Raw genomic sequence first — 20153 nt, forward strand, 5'->3', positions numbered from 1 at the left:
CTGCTGGTAATGGTGGACATCCGTGATCGCACGGATGTCCGCCATTAACCCCTCAGATGCCGTGATCAATACAGATCATGGCATCTGCAGCAGTGCTGTACTTTAAATGGATGATCGGATCGCCCGCAGTGCTGCCGCGGGGATCCGATCATCCACATTGGTGGCCGGAGGTCCCCTCACCTGCCTCTGGCCGTTTCCAGGGGTCTTCTGCTCTGGTCTGAGATGGAGCAGACCAGAGCAGAAGATCACCAATAATACTGATCAGTGCTATGCCCTATGCATAGCACTGAACAGTATTAGCAATTAGATGATTGCTATAAATAGTCCCTTATGTTGACAAAAAAAAAGTGTAAAAAAATGTAAAAAATAAAAAGTAAAAAAAATTGAAAAATTATTAATAAACATATTTGTACCGCCGCGTGTGTAAAAGTCTGAATAATCAAAATATATTGTTAATTATCCTGTATGGTGAACGGTGTAAATGTAAAAAAATATAAAGTATAAAAAAATTTATAAAAAGTAAAACCTAAGAAAAAGTGGTACCGATAAAATCTAAAGATCAAAGTGCAAAAATTAGCCCTCATACCGCCCCGTATAAGGAAAAAGGAGAAAGTTATAGGTGGTCAAAATAGGGCACTTTCAAAAATACAAATTTTGTTAAAATAGTTTGATTTTAAGAACTGTCCAGAGTAGGAGAAAATCCCCATAGAAAACATATGCTGCTCTGGACAGTTCCTAAAATGGACAGAGATGTCAGCAGAGAGCACTGTGGTCATGATGTCAGCAAAGAGCACTGTGTTCCAAAAACACAGATTTCTGGGCTGTCTGTCACGCACTGCTCTTTTAAGGTCTAGCCATAGATTTTCAATTATGTTGAGGTCAGGAAATTGTGAAGGCCATGGCAAAACCTTCAGTTTACGCCTCTTGATGTAATCCCCCGTGGATTTCGAGGTGTGTTTAGGATCATTATCCATTTGTAGAAGCCAAGTTAACATCCAAAATTTGGCGAAATGTTATTGAATCCGTTTTTCCTTCTACTCGTAAGATGCTCCCTGTGCCACTGGCTGCATTACAACCCCAAAGCATGATTGATCCACCCCCATGCTTAACAGTTGGACAGAGGTTTTTTTCATTAAATTCTGTTCCCCTTCTTCTCCAAATGTACCTTTGCTCATTCTGGTCAAAAAGTTTTCAATATTGAAAAGGTATCCCCCCACCACTTATCCTTGTTGATTTCATTGTCCTTGGCATATTTGTCCCTCAGTTTTTGTATGTTCTCAAGCTGGTGGTGCATCTGAATTGTTCCTGGAGTGTCTATGTAATGGCAACAAGTAGGACCTATGATTTGACACATCCTTCCTTGGGCTGCTGTGAGATAGTCCAGGACTATTGTGTGTTGGTTAGTCACTATCATCAGTTGGTTTTGCACGGACACAGAGGTATTAGTAATTTCTAAAATGTCATATATTTGGTCATCGAGGTAGTCAGTGGCTTCGACTAACTTATCCCACATTTGCATCACCATTGGGTATATAAAAATGGTGGTAAAAAGCTTGTTGGTTATTCTCATTTGTACAACATGTGGCCTACCGTTTTCCCTTTCTTTGTTATCTGCTGCTCTTCGGTATAACATGTGTTTAGGAGCTGCTCTCATGTCAATGTCGTCGTTGGATATGACAAAGGTCGAGGGGGTAAGTCTAGCTAGGGTGCATGTGCCTTTGACCCCTACCGGCAACCACTTGTAGGCTTGTCTACCACATACCCAATAGATGTCTCGTGGGAGCTCCCAGAGAGAGGAATGTTGATTGATAAGTTTAATAACTATGTTAATGAGTCTAGAGACATTTGTTAAGTAACACCAGGAAGGTATCTGTCCTAATCTACCGCTGTAGCCCACATCTGGGTTATTACATGTTGAATCAGTAAGATGGTATTCTAACGTGTCATTGCATGGTTGGTGTCCTGTTATATTATAGCAGTCTTCGTCTTGAGTAGCCTGAGGAAAGAGGGTGTTATTTGGCCACATTGGGTCATGTAAGTACCTTTCTATCTGGTTGGGTTTTAAAAGATTAGTACTTGCGGATGTCCTGTTAAAACTAACTTTTATTCCTTCTGTGGGGATCGCTCCTAGGTCTAGTGTGTGACTACTCGAGTTACCCAGGAACCTCCCTTGAAAGCCAACATTTGTTGTGGTCCTACGCCTGGGCTGCTTAAGTTTCCCTGCCGCCATGGCTGCCCCACCCATCCTACTATAGGAATACCCACTGAGGTGTTCCAGTTCTTTGAATATCGTGTCTCGTTGTCAGCAAGCATGTCAAAACAGTCTCCCTGAAATAATTCATATGAGGGCACAGGGATAGCAAAGTAGGGCATGCTTTGGGCAGACACAGGGGCATGGGTGCATATCCAACAATCCTTTGCAGTGAGGTTTTGTGCTAACATTACATGGTGTTTCAGGAACTTATTGTTTGGGTGTCTCTCTAATTCATTATGCAGAGTCACCATGGGGTGAATCAAAGTCAATAAAGTCATTAATGCAAACATCATGAGAATTAGTTTCTTCGGCCATCTGCCAGAACAAGGCCAGGGCATCAGCGGGTACATCTTTTGCTAGGCTTTCAAGGTCAGGGCTGTCTGCCCCCGTTATTACCTCCTTTGGGTGATGTTGGATGAGTTTGATCCGAGAGGCGTGGATCCAAGAAGGGCTGTCTTCCGTGAGGACCGCCATCCTCGTCATGGCTACAACTGTGGTTGGGGGTCCAAAGTTGAAGTCTCCGGGCTTCTTTCCTTTCGACAGAGTCTTAACCAGGACAGTGTCACCTTCCTGGAACTGGTGTGTTGGTTCCTGTGGGAGAGAAGGAGAATTACAGACAACTTTTTGTTCTACTTTATCAAGGGTTTGGATGAGGTCTGTGACATATTGCTCCCTTATCTGATTGAGGTCCCCTTCTTCTGTTATAAGTGGTCGTTGGGCCCATGGAGTCGGGAAAGGCCTACCCATGAGAATCTCGAAAGGGGCAGAGTTTTAAAGTCTTATGAGGGGTCATTCTTATTTCTGCAAGTATGATGGGCAGGACTTGTTTCCACTTCTCAAAGGTCCCCCCCGTAGCCTTTCTTATTTTGTCCTTGACTGTTCTATTCATTCTTTCTACTATCCCTGAGGATTGTGGATGATATGGGACATGGAACTTCCAGTCTATTCTCAATAACTTCGAGGTTTCCCTAATTAGTTTGGAGGTAAAAGCTGGGCCTTGATCTGATTCTATGGATACGGGGACACCCCACCTGGGGATGATCTGTTGGGTCAGAATTTGTGCAGTTGTTTTTGCATCTTCACTTTTGGTTGGGAATACATCTGGCCATCTTGAAAACATGTCCACTATGACTAGTGCATATTCCTGTTTACCTTTGGTATGTAGAATATGTGTGTAGTCAACCGGGAGATGAGTGAAAGGGGTGGTGGGGTAATTTAAGTGTTGATGTTCTGCCTTGTTTGGGTTGTTTGGATTATTTCTCAGGCATGTAATACATCTGGAGATGTAGTCTTTGACTAGCTTAGCTATTTCTGTGATATAGAAGTGTTGTTTCAAGAGGGCACATGTGGTGGAGATACTATTGTGGCCTACTCCGTGAAATTGAGCAATGAACATGGGTGCACTATGTTGTGGTATACATGGTTTCCCCTCTTTGCAAATTAATCCGGTTTTTGGATTCTTTTGCATAACTGGGTAGATCCAGTCCTTTTCTTCTTGTTCTGAAACATGTTTTTGTAAATCAACTAACATTTGTGTGATTTCCAGGGATGGTGGTGTTAGACATGCCATGTGGGTTTGTGTAGTCATCTGTTGTGGAGTCTGAGTTGCAGTTTGTTAGCTATTTTGTCTGCAAGGGCGTTTCCTTTTGAGATGTGGTCAGTACCATTGGTGTGGGCCCTACAATGGATTATAGCGACCTGTGAAGGGAGTAGTAGGGCTTGTAGGAGATCTGTGACCAAGGAAGCATGAGAGATCTTGTGGCCATCTGCCGCCACAAACCCCCTTCTTTGCCAGATGACCCCATGGTCAAAGACCACTCCATGTGCAAACCTGCTGTCCGTGTAAATGGTGACAGGTTGTCCTGAAAAGAGAGTGCAAGCTCGTGTAAGGGCAATGAGCTCAGCTGCTTGGGCAGAATGGACGTGGATTGGTTTAGATTACAATATTATATTGGGCAGCTTGACAATGGCATAGGCAGCACAAAAGGTAAAATCAGAGGGTCTTGAGCATGAGCACAAACACATCAGGTGCATCGGGGATTGGGGTGGACATCAAGTCGGGCGGGGTGAGGTCTCATAGTGTAGGGTATCAAGACAACTATGTTGTTCAGGTAGATTGTCGTGAGGGCCTTTGAGACCTAGTAGTGCGTTTAAAATCGGGGCTGGGCCGGAGTTGTGGTTGGAGTATTTGATTTTGAGGTTGGGGTTAGAGAGCAATATAACCTAATATCCAGATAATCTCTGGGCTGTCATGTGTTGAGTGTGTAATCCCTTGAGGAGATTGATGATGTCATGGGTAGTATGGAGAGTGGTGTCATGCCCTAGTGTGAGTGGAGTGGTGAGTTCAACTATTAGAGCGGAGGCTGCTAGGGTACGTAAACATGCCGGCATTCTCTGTACAGAAATGGGAATAACCTTTGAGAAAAAAGCACAAGGCCGTAGTTTGCCTACGTGTTCTTGGGCCAGCACACCCCCATGGTTTTACAATTTTGTCTGGCAAATATGTGAAATGACAAAGAGTAATTAGGTAGACCGAGCCCTGGCTGACCATCAAAGCACATTTCAGGTAATCAAAAACCTTTTACATTTTTGTAGACCATCGTAATAGCTCAGGCTGGCCTTGCAAGGTATCCTGGTGGAGGGTATTGTCATAGAAGGAACAGTCGGGGATCCATTGTCTACAGTAATTGACCATTCCCAGGAAGGAGAGCATTTCCCTCTGTGTGCACGGGGTGACCAAGCCCGCTATAGACTGGACTCTCTCTGGACTGATCCTTCTTTCACCTTTAGTAAGTACAAAACCTAGGTATTCAACCTTTGTTTGACACCATTGCATTTTCTTGAGTGACACTTTGTGTCCACATTCAAATAACCATTCCAAAAGAGATAAACCATCCTTCAGGGCGGCCTGCTGAGTATAGCTACACAGTAATAGGTCATCCACATATTGTAACAGCACTGAACCCTGGGGGGGTGCCAAGGTTTTAAAGTTGTTTGGAGGACAATGCTGAACACAACAGGTGAATCAGCAAATCCTTGGGGCATTCTTGCCCAAGTTAACTTGCGGCCGTCAAAGGAAAAAGCAAAAAGGAGTTTGGTACCCTTGCCTACCGGTATGGAGAAGAAGGCATTCTTCAGGTCTAGAACACTGAAGATGGCAGCGTCCGCGGGTATAGCTGAAAGTAGCCCATTAATGTCCGGGACTAAAGGGGCAATTGGGACAATGAGACTGTTTATGGCCCTGAGGTCTTGGACAAATCTTACAGTACCATCCTACTTTGGTACGGGGTTAATAGGAGTACAATATGGAGACACTACCTTTTCAAGTATGCCTTTGGACAAGAACTCATGTATCATAGGTCTTAGGCCATTGATTTTCTCTTTTGAAAGGGGGTACTGTTTAAGGAACACCGGGGTAGCATCAGGTTTTAGAGTGGCCTCATAGGGGGTACAATTAATGAAACCGGTGTCGTAGTCTGAGGTGGACCATATTCCCGAAGGAATTTGGTGAAGCTCTGGGTGAGGGTCGAGGGACAGCATGGTCAGTTGGGGGACATGTATAGGGATAAGGTTAGAGAGGACGTGTATCCCTGATGGATCTGCTGAAATGGTGAGGTTTAATTTGGCAAATAGATCTCTTCCTAAGAGGCTTACTGGGCAATCTGGTATGACCCTGAATGTGTGATGTGTGATGTACTGATTGTGAATCGTGTAGACTGGTAACTGTGTAGTTTGGTATGTTCTGGTCAGCACCCCATTAATTCCCATAGAAGGCTCTGACTTCACTAGTGGTCCTTTGTACTTGTCCCTGTTGAGGATGCTGGAAGTGGCTCCAGTATCGACAAGAAAACCTATCTGCCTGTCATTGACATTGAGCAGGATGATAGGGGAGTCTTTCCAATGTTCTGTGACCTGTGTGTAAGTCGGGGTAAATGCCTCCGGGCCTTGTCAGTAATTATTTTGGTTGTTCCAGTTGATTGGGAACCTGGGTGGCTGTTGTGGTTGATGGTGTTGTTGTTGTGTACAGCAGGGGAGAGGGAAAGAATTTGGGAAGGGGTTTGGTTGATCCTGTGGTGAGTTTTGATTATTGTTCTGCTGTCTGGGGCGTCTGGGTGCAGTACAGTCTCTAGCCCAGTGACTCATTTTCCCACAATTATAACAGGAGTTTTGTTGTGGGGGTGGCTGAGGATTAGCGTTGGGATCATATGAATAGTTAGAATTACGGTGATCTTGGAATGTGTTACGGTTATTAAATCCCCTGCCCCGTCCTCTGCCCCTAGTCCTATTTTGGTTGTCCATGCCCTGAGTATAGGCGTGTGTGGTGGTGGTTGCAAGGGGTGTTTTTTTTAGTTTCCACAAAGCATCTGGCAGCCTCTTTTTCGAACAAATGTTGCTCGAATTCAAGGATCTTGTCGGATGGCCATGAGGAGACATTTTGTTTTACTGAGAGAACTACCTTTTCTTGGAGGTTCGCTATAAAAGTTGAGATAATTAGGGGACTATTGTCATCAGTGTAGGGCAGCCCTGCATAACGCCAACATTCTGTAAACCTCTTCCAAAATTCAGTAACTGTTTCACCTAATTTTTGTTTGCATGCCACAGCAATGGGCAGTGATGATTTTTGTTTGAAAACTCTGTTAAGTTCCTCTTCTAATTCTCTCCATATACGCTCTCTACCTGTCTCGAGATTACAGATGTAGTTGTGAGCTTGGGGGTCAAATTGGAGTACATTTATTGAGCTTACATTTTCCCAATTCCATGTCGTGTGTGTGCCTATAAGACTATCTAGTATGATACGTAAATCTTCCTGAGTGAACTGTTTACCATTACAAGCTTTCTTCAGGTATTGTATTGTACCTGACGGGGCAATGTTTGACTTGGGGCAATGTTTTAAAATGGCATTGACATCTTCTATTGAGATTAGTTTCTTTACTACAAGTTGCCGTACCATCATGAAGGGGAATGCCCTGTTGGCAGGGGGCCTTGCAGCATATAATGCCCTTGCAGGTGGACTATTTTCACTCCCTGATTCCTCACTGTCCTCCTTCTCCTCATCTTCCTCCTGATCTCTCACTTCATCTTTCTCTGGTGGCAGAAGGTTTCTCATCTCCTGTGAACTAACAGAATGTGAGCAGGTTGGTTTCTGCTGCTTGGTCATGGATTTTGAATCATGTTCAGATGTAGGGTAACTACAATCAGGTATAGGGTTGTGTTCGGGTCTAACTGCTGCAGAAACCACTAACTCATCTTCCTCGGTGAAAGGGTCTGTAGAGTGTAAGGGCTGAGGGAAGGATAAAGACCTTGGGTAAGTTTGGGGGGCTTGGGATCATAATTCTGGATGATAACGGTTCTCGTTGGTAGGCGGTTATCAAGAGGGGCGGTGGGTACGGAGTATGGAGGGGGTTTTCTTGAGAGGAATTCGGACTACGTTTAAATAGCTTTCTAGTGTTAGATTTGATCTTAGTCATCGTATGTAAATGTCTGGATTGTTTGTCATGGAGGGGACCTTTGTCTGGCACGGGGCTGTTACTATTTGTCCAGTAAGGTGCTATTTTTAACCACTGAACCCCTTCCTCCTGCATATACTTCATATCCCATTCGGGATCCCCCGTATAATGGGGGAAGGCATCCCAATCGCCCAAACATAATCCCTTTATCATGTCCTTGTGGTACTTATCATTGGCCCCCTCCCTCGGGAATGGGCTGGAGTCCTCCATGAATTCTGACCAACCAGCTATATCATCTACCCACAGATTCACTAAGTTCCATCCTGTAGGGCTAACTCGGGCCACATAATTTTTACATGTTTCACCGGGAAGGGGAGAAGGATATGACTTAGATGACTTGGAACCCATGTTCTGTAATTTGTGCAAAACCACAGTCTCTGGAGTGGCTGTACTGAACCGTGAAGGCTCCGACAATTCCTCTCAACAGAGTAGGGATTCTCTAATTTAATTGCACCAATCACTGAGCATGCGTGGTATCTCTGAACAAACTGTCACTTGCTTTCACCACATCCCGGGTCAACAAGTTACCTCTAGCCGGGAGGGTGGGGTGTCTTACAGATGTTCTGAGAACCAGCAGATTATTATTATTTTTAATATTATTATTATAACAGTTATATGCACCTTATACTCTATACATTAAGGCAATGGTTAGTATACTCACGTTTCTTCTTAAGCTTAAGGGGGAAAAAAAAGGAAGTTACAAGAGAATGTCTTAAAACACTAAACAGAAGTGCAAGAAGTTTCTTAAGCATTAAGCCAAATTAGACAACAATCTCCCTGGATTGTCAGATTAGTCTTAGTTTCTCATTTCGCTTGTTCCCTGAACAGAAGTCAATATTGTGTCCCAGACAAGATATGAAAGTAAGTAACTGTTATACTTACTGGGATCGACAATACCACACAAGGATATGGTTCTTACCGGTCCGAAGGATGACCCTCTCGACCCCGGACTGAGCCCCCAGCTGAAAGGTTCTCTGTCTACTCAGTACCCCTGGTACCAGGTCCAATTTGGCTTAAAGGGGAACTCCGGTGGTCAACGTGTTTTTCTGCTATTGACTTACCCTATTTGTTTAATTTCTATTCTTGTTGTTTAGCCTACTCTATTTCCATTCTTTGTTGTCTTGTTATCCCCCACTTTGTTTTCCTATCTTTGCTTCTATTTCCTGTTTCTTGCTGTGCTGAAAACTACAAATCCCAGCATGCCACAAGCCTTGCTGGTTTGGGGCGGCTCCTTTTTTTGTTTGTTTGTTTGTTCCACCCTTTACCCACTATTTTCCCGGGTCAGCCCCCTTATACACAGCACACTAACATAATCAGCCTTGGTTGGGATACACTGGCATACACACACAAAAGGGACTACACCTCTCAGCATGTGTCATTCAGGAGTCTTCAGTTTCTGGTATAATACCAGCATGTTACCTCTGTAGTCTCCTGGGGGTTGTAGTTCACCACACCTCTGTAGGGCATACACCAGTGTTTCCCAACCAGGGTGCCTCCAGGTGTTGCAAAACTACAACTCCCAGCATGCCCTGACAGCCTTTGGGCATGCTAGGAGTTGTAGTTTTGCAACAGCTGGAGGCACACTGGTTGGGAAACACTGGTGTAACATGATGTGTATGCTGAATAGGCTAGAAGAGTGTTTCCCAACCAGTGTGCCTCCAGCTGTTGCAAATCTTCAACTCCCAGCATGCCCAAAGTCTGTCAGGGCATGCTGGGAGTTGTAGTTTTGCAACAGCTGGAGGCACACTAGTTTGTAAACACTAGCATACACACACACAACAGGGACTACAGCTCCCAGCATGTGTCATTCAGGAGTACCCCCTTCCCCTTCACATATATAGAGATCATTCCCAGTATGAGATTTATTCCCCTGCAGTCCATACATCCCCAGCCCGTGCACCTTCTCATCCCCCCCTTCAGATAACACTTATCTTCTCTGTGAGGTCCTTCTCCTGTGCAGACCTGCATCCATAGAATACAGAACAGGGGGGAGGGGAGGTGAGGAGCTGTGTACTCAGCTGGATGAGATGAGGGGGCGTGGCTTATTTCTCTCATGCAGACAGAGAAAGAAAAAAAAAAGTTGTGACATCTTGTCCACAACAGACTCAGAACTGTGGACAACAGTAAAAGAAAACCCTCTGAACTACAGAACTTCCTGCCCAACAAACAGGTAAAAAAAACACACACATGCTGCCAAAACATATAATACATGTACATTGCAAAAAAACTAAACTTACAAAGAAGATGCCATATAGTCAAAAAAATTAACCACCGGAGTACCCCTTTAAGGCTTGTACTGGCGCCAGGAGAGCGTCTTGTCGGGTGTGGAAAGAATACATGCACACAGGATACCGTCTAAGAACGCTCTGCTTTACTTTTACCAATTCTTATTTATATATCATGAGGAAACTTTGTACAATAGTTACACGTCAGCAGTCAAGCGAAGCAGAATAACAGGATGTATGTGACTTAAGGTCTGTACCCTTATATGGATTGGTGTAACTTATGCCTTGCGGTTACTAGAAAGCAGAACTGTAATATGTCATACAAGGAATAAAAGATCTGTATATAAATAATACAAATTTATCAGGATCCTTGCATCCTTCAGGCCCTACAGTGCTGCCTCCATCTGTGCCTGCTCATAACGGCAATCCGCCACTACGAGCAGACACGCTTTGATGTGTATACTCGCACACATCATGGCCGCTCCTCCTGCTCTCTGAGCTAGGCCGAGAGCAGCCGCGATGTGTGCGAATATACACATCAAAGCGTGTCTGCTTGTAGCGGAGGATTGCTGTTTTGAGCAGGCACAGATGGAGACAGCACTGTAGGGTCCATTGTCGGGGGATCCGCAGCGTAAAATATCCATCCATGTAAATGAGACCTGAGGACGCAAGGCGTATGTGTACGCACTGTGCCTGCTCCCACTGTGTTGTATAAATCATTAGCTAGAACCCTCAGCTAATGCCAGACATCACCAATCAGGCTGATGTTTGACATTAAATGGGCACTGTCACCAACTTTATTTTTTGATATGTTGTAGTACTTATGTACTACAACATATCTCTAATATACTTTTATTTTATTTTTTTTCATTAAAAAGGTTTAATTTACATTTAAAAACTGTCCACTGAAAAAGGACTGATTTTGGAGTGGCAATCAGTCCTTTTTCAGTTAGGCTGCACTCGCTCCCTGCCTGTCAATCAGACAGGCGGGAGTGAGAGCATTGGCTCCCCGGCCACTGGCTGGGAGGCCACTCCTCCCACACATTGCCGCCGCCTCATTGCCGCCGATGTCCCTGCACGCCCGCTGCCGGACTCTGCAGTAACTGCAAGTGTAATGAGGGAACGGGTATGCGGGGCGGGGGGGGGGGGGGGGGAGGAGGGAACGGGCTAGCAAAAAATAGGATGGTGGGAGCTACCCTTTAACACTTTAGATGCCGCTATCAAAGTTGATACCCTTTCAATTTTGCACCTAAGAATCCATACTATGGCTTATTTTTTGCGCCACCAATTCTACTTTTACCCAAAAAATCTACGGCAAAAACGGCAAAAAAAAATAATTGCGCAACAAGAATGTATGGAGATTTTAAATAAAAAATGTAAATTTTTTTTAATTAAACATTTTCTGCACAGTGTGTGTGTATATATATATATATGTGTGTATTTATTTATGATATATATATATATATATATATATATATATATACATACATACACACACACACATTTTAAAATTGCCCCCCCCCCACACTTTTGTCACTGGCCCCCCATGTGCCCCCCCTAAATATGAATGCTGGAGACGCCACTGATTGGAAGAACATGGTTAATTCCAAGTTACATTTCTTACTAGGGCTCTGTCTAGTTGTATGTGTTGTTAATAGTCGTCAATATGACAATTACTTTGGTAAACAAACTTGGTTTAGTCTAACTACAGTGCTGAATTTATTTATACCCAACAGAAGAATTTTATTGCCAGACCATGACTTACCTACAAAGGGGCAATATTGCCATCTACTGTTCATAAACTGCAATTACAAGTTGTTTACATCAGGTGGAATTTGTTTTGCCAGCCAGAAATGTGTTTGTATTCTGGAGTAGATCACACTTACACAATTTGAGGATTGTGTTCTTACTAAAGAAGTGTTCTTCAGGGTGCATTCATAATCCAGCATCTTTAGGTTGGGTTCACAAGGTGCAAATCTTCCATTGTGATTTTGCCACAAATTTTCACAGATTTTCAATATGGTTATTGCAGTTGCTGTTTATACAGGTAAAAGATATTTAAAAAAAAAACAAAAAAAACATGCTAGCAGTAACCACACTGGAAAACTGCAGCAACCAATAGTGGGTCCTAAAAATAAATAAATAAAAAAAAGCTGCAAAGCTTTCATTAGGGTAAGTTCACACGAGTGGATTACCTGCGGAATTTCCACAGCATATTTGCTGAAGAAGATCCGTAGAGGATTTTGCTACCATTCACTTAAATGTGTCAGCAGTAAATCTGCAATAGAGGCAGATTTGCAGATTTTCATTCGGACCCATTGAAGTCTATGGTAGCAAAATCTGCTGCAGATTTTCCACAGCAAGTATGCTGCAGAAATGATGTAGGTACCGTATATATTCGAGTATAAGCTGAGTTTTTCAGCACGATTTTTCGTGCTGAAAACACCCCCCTCGGCTTATACTCGAGTGAACTCTCCGCCCTCGGTGGTCTTCAACCTGCGGACCTCCAGATGTTTCAAAACTACAACTCCCAGCAAGCCCGGGCAGCCATTGCGGCCTTCGACATCATCCAGCCCCCCCTCTCACCCCCTTTAGTTCTGTACTCACCTCCACTCGGCGGGACGTTAGGGTGCGCTGGTCCGGGCCATCTGTGCTGCAGGGACAGTCCGGTGCGGAGGGATAGTCGTTCCGGGCTGTCCATCTTCACCGGGGGGGCCTCTCCTCTGCGCTTCGGGCCTGGCCCTGGAATAGTCACGTTGCCTTGACGACGACGCACAGGGACATTCATGAGTAACGCCCCTGTGCGTCGTCGTCAAGGCAACGTCTCTATTCCGGGCCCGAAGCGAGGAGAAGAGGCCCCCCTCCAGTGATGATGGACAGCCCGGAACGACTATCCCTCCGCACCGGACTGTCCCTGCGCATGAACGTTCCTGTGCGTCGTCATCAAGGCAATGTCACTAGTCCGGGCCGGGCCCGGAGCAGAGAAGGGGGCCTCCCAGTGAAGATGGACAGCCCGGAACGACTAACCCTCCACACCGGACGGTCCCTGCAGCATAGATGGCCACCTCACCCTTCCTTCCCACCGAGGGGAGGTGAGTAGAGAACTAAAGGGGGGTCTGGATGATGACGAAAGCCGCAGTGGTCTTCAACATGCAGACCTCTAGATGTTTCAAAACTACAACTCCCAGCATGCCTGGACAGCCGATAGCTGTCCGGGCATGCTGGGAGTTATAGTTTTGCAACATCTGGAGGTCCGCAGGTTGAAGACCACTGATGAAGGGATTGACAGGCGGTGATGATGAAGGGGGGATGATGATGAGGGGGATGATGACAGGGTGATGATGACGGAGGTGTTAATGATGGGGTCTGGATGATGACAGGGGGTATGATGACAGGCGGTGATGATGACAGGGTGATAATGACAGGGGTGATAATGACGGGGTTCTGGATGATGACGGGGGATGATGTATTTCCCACCCTAGGCTTATAGTCGAGTCAATAACTTTTCCTGGGTTTATGGGGTGAAATTAGGGGCCTGGGCTTATATTCGGGTCGGCTTATACTCGAGTATATAGCTGGAAAACTACCCAAAAGCAAAACACTGCTGAAACCCAACTGTAATTTCAACCACTTTTTTATTGAATAAAATTGATGTTTTATGAGTCATACAATTATGGCTAAAACTGTGTGTGAACAATAAAATAACATAAGACTGGATATCTATGCCCTTCTAATGTGTTTAAGAAATAAAACATTTTAAAGGTCAACGCTGACTCTCCCAGAGCTAAGCCAGTTCTTGTCCTTTTAAAATCAGCCACCTTTGGGTCCCAGGCCATTAATTAGCAGTTAATGAGCATTCTCTGCTAGCTAGTTGGCAAGGAAAACAAAAGCACACAGAGTTCGAGCGGTGGGGGTGTTATGGGACACTGATCTTTCCCCAGTTTAGAAATTAGAGATCTCTTGGCAGGGATAACTCTGTAAACAGTTTAATCTAAATCTGACAGGGGCAAAGGGGGGAGTCACTGCCCAAAAGGCAAAACATAATTAATTGTAACCTCTGCTTCCACCATAATACAGATCTGGGCAATGTTATTAAGTTCCTTAACAAGGTGTGCAAGATTTTCTGCACTGCATTACAACATCATTTCACTTTGTATAATTTGCAGTTAGATGTTTACATAAATAAGTAAATATTTATACTGCGGGGTATTTTGTGTCTCCACCCACAAAGTAAGTAATCCAGGATACTGATATAAAGTCCTCCATTTTGCTTCAGGTCCCACCTCTTCCATCTTGGGGTTAACATTTGTGTTACGTGCATAATCTCCTTGGCAGCATCAGTAGAAGATTAAATATGAAGCATTTGTTAATCTAGAAACTATTGTGGTGTAACAATATGAAAGCAGGTCTTGTGAGATCTAGCATGTTCCTATATGAGGATTATCTCCCATCAATATGGCAACACATGCTTATAGCACCATAATACTAGATACTAAAAAAGTATTGTTTCTTGCTTGCAGGTGTTCAAGGGGTTATCCAGGAAAAAACTTTTTTTTTTTTTTATATATCAACTGGCTCCAGAAAGTTAAACAGATTTGTAAATTACTTCTATTAAAAAATCTTAATCCTTTCAGTACTTATGAGCTGATGAACTTGAGTTGTTCTTTTCTGTCTAAGTGCTCTCTGATGACACGTGTCTCGGGAACCGCCCAGTTTAAAAGCAAATCCCCATAGCAAACCTCTTCTACTCTGTGCAGTTCCCGAGACAGGCAGAGATGTCAGCAGAGAGCACTGTTGCCAGACAGAAAACAACAACTCAACTTCAGCAGATGATAATTATTGAAAGGATTAAGATTTTTTAATAGAGGTAATTTACAAATCTGTTTAACTTTCTGGAGCCAGTTGATATATAAAAAAAAAAGTTTTTTCCTGGAATATCCCTGGTAAAAGAGGGTTACAAGTATTACATTTCCTGTTTCACTACTGTTTGTGTTGATTTATTATAGGTAACAGGTCTGTGACCTTGAAGGGGTACTCCGCCCCCTAGACATCTTGGGGAAGATTTATCAAAACCTGGGCAGAGGAAAAGTTGCTGAGTTGCCCATAGCAACCAATCAGATCGTTTCTTTAATTTTTCAAAGGCCTTTTCAAAAATCAAAGAACAATCTGTGAGCAACTCAGTAACTTTTCCTCTGGACAGGTTTTGATAAATCTCCCCCCTTATCCTCTATCCAAAGGATAGGGGATAAGATGTCTGATCGCGGGGGCACCCCAGCCGTCATGCCACCTCCCATAGACATGAATATAGGGGGCATGATGTCACAACCATGGCCATAAATGTTCAGAACGCCGGGGTGCCTGGCCAGAGATCATGGGGGGACCCAGCGGCAGGACCCCCAGTGATTAGACATCTTTACCTCTTTCATTTGAATAGGGTATAAGATGTCTAGGGGCGGAGAACCCCATTAAAGGGGTACTACGCCGGAAAACATCTTATCCACCATCCAAAAGATAGGGCATAAGATGTCTGATCACGGGGGGGAGGGGGGGGGCAGAGGGGTGCGGCGGCTGTAGTCGCCAGTCATCTGGCATGGAGCGGAGTTCTCTCCGTGCACCGGCGGACTCTGGAGTGCTGCAGCGGAGATCGCGGGGGTCCCCTGTGGCGGGTCCCCAGCGATTAGACATCATATTAAGATGTTTTCCGGCAGAGTACCTCTTTAAAGATCTTCTTATTAGTTGTAGTGCTGCGCAATTAACATACCTTATACTATGAATAATTCCTTCCCTGTGTACATATAGAAGCTTAAGTAACTTGCGGGGCGAATCTTGACATCTAAGTGTTCTGGCCAATTTCAGCTTTGTCCACCCCTGGTTTGTTGGTTGTCTGGATGACACCTACAATGTGATTTACAGGCAGCACAAAAACTGATCTCTCTGCACATGCTCCATTTTTTTCTCATGAAGTGATAGGTCGCTCTCATGAAGTGATAAGTCCTTTTCAAAGGCATACTCCAGACAAAAAAAAAACAATCTTGTCTCATCTCATTTCTGTTTTCTTTAGGCTAAGAAAAGAAGAAGCTACAGCTTCCAGCTTGAAAAGAACTCTAGAAAGCTTTAAAAAAAAAGGCTGAAGAAGTAAACAAATGCTATGTATCATCACTTAATTGGTTATAACTCCCTGCACATGGGTCTTTATTTATGGGCTTTTGTGGAAATTAATGGGTATACCTTTCATAATAGAATGGAAAAGATATTAACGTTGTGGCCATTTTACTAATGCTTCACTTAATAAAACAAAGCCTTGGCTCTTTGCTGTTGGTATTAGCAAACTTTTTGTTCCTAAAGCATAAAAAGTCTATAAACATGTCCAGGACCCGATTAGTGGTATACCTACGATTTAGTGAATACGGCCCCTGCTGGAGTCACACATCTACGGGGGTGCAAGCTGGCAAATAGATCTGTCCGCTATCATTTAGACCAGGGGTGGACTAACATCTCGGGCACTACCCCTGGGCATGTAGTGAGAGAGGGTGCCGGACTGCCACTCCACACAGGCACATGATTTCTAACAGGGAATACAGAACACTTGCCCAAGAATCCCCAGTATACGTTCTAATATGCCCTTGCGGGTTTTATTATGTAGGTAAAACGATTAGGAAGCTTTTGAATCACTAAGGTGAGGACTGTGCTGATTGCGGCACTTATTGTGGTACGTTGCTATTCTCCGCCTCCGCACTCACTCTTGGGCAATAGTGGTGAGTGCGATCTTCTATATTTCTTTCTTCCTTCAAATATGTTACATGAACTGTTACTGTGATCTGCACCTCCACGCCTAGACATATGTGCTGACATCAACTTATGTATCGGCATGAATAAGGATTATACAGGGTGGGCCATTTATATGGATACACCTTAATAAAATGGGAGTGGTTGGTGATATTAACTTCCTGTTTGTGGCACATTAGTATATGTGAGGGGGGAAATTTTCAAGATGGGTGGTGACCATGGCAGCCATTTTGAAGTCGGACATTTTGAATCCAACTTTTGTTTTTTTCAATAGGAAGAGGGTCATGTGACACATCAAACTTATTGGGAATTTCACAGAAAAACAATGATGTGCTTGGTTTTAACGTAACTTTATTCTTTCATGAGTTATTTACAAGTTTCTGACCACTTATAAAATGTGTTCAATGTGCTGCCCATTGTGTTAGATTGTCAATGCAACCCTCTTCTCCCACTCTTCACACACTGATAGCAACACCGCAGGAGAAATGCTAGCACAGGCTTCCAGTATCCGTAGTTTCAGGTGCTGCAGAATGGGCAAAACAAAAATTGGAACAGGACCCTCAGTTTACGCAGAAGATTTTGTTCCGTGATGAGGCAAACTTTTATGTGAATGGTGAAGTTAACAAACAAAACTGCCGCTATTGGTCTGACACTAACCCACTTTGGATACATCCCTCCAAGACTGGTGGAACACAAAAATTGATGGTATGGTGTGGTATATGGTGTACAAAGATAGTGGGGCCATTCTTCATCAATGGAAACCTCTAGGTCACTGGATATGCGAAATTGCTACATGATGATGTGTTTCCCTCTTTATGCACTGAAGCTGGCACGTTCCCTGAGTTTTCCAGCAAGATGTTGCACCACCACATTATGGGTGTCAGGTCAGAGCATTCCTAGATTGGCAGTTTCCTGGAAAGTGGATTGGTCGTCGTGGGTCAGTTGAATGGCCCTCAAGGTCTCCCGATCTGACCCCCTTAGACTTTTATCTTTGGGGTCATCTGAAGGCAATTGTCTATGCTGTGAAGATACGAGATGTGCAGCACCTGAAACTACGGATACTGGACACTGTGTCTGTGTCTTTTTCGTTATTGTACACACTAATTTTGTTTAAAAAAAAAAGTATGTTAAAAGCTGTCCTATTCTGACCCCCTATAACTTTCTTATTTTTCCATATACAGGGCTGTATGAGTGCTAATTTTTTGTGTGCCATGATCTGTAATTTTTATCGGTATCACTTTGATATTTTTTTAAAGTTTACACTCTCCCTGTACGAGATGTTTAACATTATATTTTAATAGTTCAGACATTTTCGCAGCGATACCACATATGTTTATTTATTTTATTGTAAAAATGCGAAGGGGAGGGGCTTATTCACGTTTATTAAAACTTTCTTTTACTTTTTCAAGTCCCGTAGAGAACTATTAATAGCGATCTTTTATTGGTTATACTAATCAGTGCTATGTATAGGCATAGCACTGATCAGTGTTATCTACTTTTCTGGTCTGTTAGAAGGCAGATTAACAGACCTCTGGCCATCATCTTAACTCATCGTACTTCCGTAATGGTCTGGGGATGGTCTGATGAGTACCCCTGAGCCTCACAGATACGCCCTATTTTTCTTGTGGCTAAAAATCAGCAATTTTGGGCTTTAGTATTTTTTATAAACCAATAGTTCGGACATTTTCACACACAGCAATACCAAATATATGGTTTTTTTTATTTGAAAAATGGAAAAAGGGGGCGATTGAAAAAAATTTCAGGGGAGGAGCTTATGTCTTTTAAAAAAACGTTTTTGTTGTTTTATGCATACTTTTACATTTTTAATTTCTATAGGTGACTCTTACATTAACTGTTCAGATTTCAAACGCTGATAGCATTACTCAGTGTTATCAGTGATCTGCTGATGGAGTTGACCTCTAGCTGGGAGCAGTAGTGCTGGGTGTAGTTTTACTCAGTCCGAAGAAACAAGATACATATAATCCACAGTGTAGAAATTGAAGTGGCACTCATCTGGTCATTAACATAAGCTTGGTTTATTTCATTAAGAGTACATTGCAAAGCATTTCAATAATGCAATAATGTGTTCTGTTCTCTCCATGTTGAGTTTTAGAAAGCAAAAGAGGAGAAGGAAGGTCTATCCAACAGACACTCTGGGATACCATAGAGGTGGTACTTGAAGCCATGGGATTCTATGATCTGTCCCAGGCCCAATGTATAGATGGAGAAGAGTAGGAGCCCCAGGACAGAACCTTGGGGAACTGCAACAATCAGAGGGCTAAGTGAGGAGGGGGGGGGGGGGGGGTGAATGTACGGTTGCTGAATGTTCAGTTGGTTAGGTAGTAGGAGATGAAGGAGAGGGACATCAAGGGATGATAGAGTATGTAGCAGGTGAGAGTCCTCGAAGTCAAGAAGAAGGAGGATAAAGCATTGTCATGAGGCTTTGGTGTCACTAGCCTTGTAGGTATAAAAGCTTATTTGGACATGTTGGTGGTATGCCATGCCAAAAACTATGATAGTTCGAAAGGCGTCGGCCTTTCATGTGATTTTTTTATATGCACATTTCCGTAAGAAGATTTTTTAACTGGATCTAATAAGGCTTGAATTTTTTTTATAGATTGGGACTAGAGACCTACATTTCTTTTTGCCACTACTTTTAAGAACTCTCCCTTAGGGTAGGGTCACACGTAGCACATCTGCAGCATATTTGACGCTGCGGATGCCCTGATGACCGTCCATAGAGTGAGATTCCTGCTGTGCCTGTGTGTTCTGTGTTGTCTGCTCGTAGCAGCAACCGGCCACTACAAGCAGACACGCAGGGATCTGTGAGTCGTGCGCATTCGCAGTTTACTCATAGACATCGAAGCCGCTCCCCCTGCTCCCTGAGCTAGGCCAAGTGTGGATCCGATGACTGTGAGTAAACTGCACATGCACGCGACTCGCATATCCCTGTGTGTCTGCTCGTAGTGGTGGATTGCTGCTACGAGCAGACAACGCAGGACACACGGGCACATGTGACCATACCCTTGGAGTTTTTGTGCTGATCTTATAATCATTTGAAAAATAAAGTCAGTGGACTTAAACGGTTTAATTATATTTAGTCATTCATATTCATGTGGTGATACATTTGTTACAAGAATGGATCAATCCATGCCAGATCTGTATTATGATAACCCAATCTGTACCTCTGTGCTCCATCACATGCCACATTATGTAGGGTTGCTTTTAAGGCATAATAAAGTTCCTTCATGCAGGCAACATACTAGAACACAACTGGTAATAATACATGCCTATTGTAACGGAATATTTATATGACCATCTACAATGGGCCGAATGTAGTCTAATTTTGACTATGTTCAGTCCATTTTCCGGAAGCTATCT

The 20153-nt window shown here is 43.6% G+C and overlaps 1 protein-coding gene across 6 annotated transcripts in view; it reads right to left on the minus strand.

Moving 5' to 3' along the window:
• Nucleotides 1–345: 345 nt before the first annotated feature.
• Nucleotides 346–20153, minus strand: part of LOC130278161 (endogenous retrovirus group 3 member 1 Env polyprotein-like) — a 63411-nt gene continuing 43603 nt past the window's right edge. Inside the window, exons 1-2 of one of the 6 annotated variants that reach the window (XM_056528595.1) lie at nucleotides 15748–15834; nucleotides 346–2845 (exon numbers count right to left, since the gene is read on the minus strand). In XM_056528595.1, the coding sequence (XP_056384570.1) occupies nucleotides 1181–2245 (1065 nt within the window). In that variant the 5' untranslated portion in view covers nucleotides 2246–2845; nucleotides 15748–15834 and the 3' untranslated portion in view covers nucleotides 346–1180. Of the gene's footprint in view, nucleotides 2846–8643; nucleotides 8860–9998; nucleotides 10117–12593; nucleotides 12679–15747; nucleotides 15835–20153 lie in introns of those variants that run through there. The other 5 variants (XM_056528594.1, XM_056528593.1, XM_056528596.1 and 2 more) reach the window with 5 other exon arrangements.

The sequence above is a fragment of the Hyla sarda genome, chromosome 1 (assembly GCF_029499605.1).
Source record: "Hyla sarda isolate aHylSar1 chromosome 1, aHylSar1.hap1, whole genome shotgun sequence".
NCBI lineage: Eukaryota > Metazoa > Chordata > Amphibia > Anura > Hylidae > Hyla > Hyla sarda.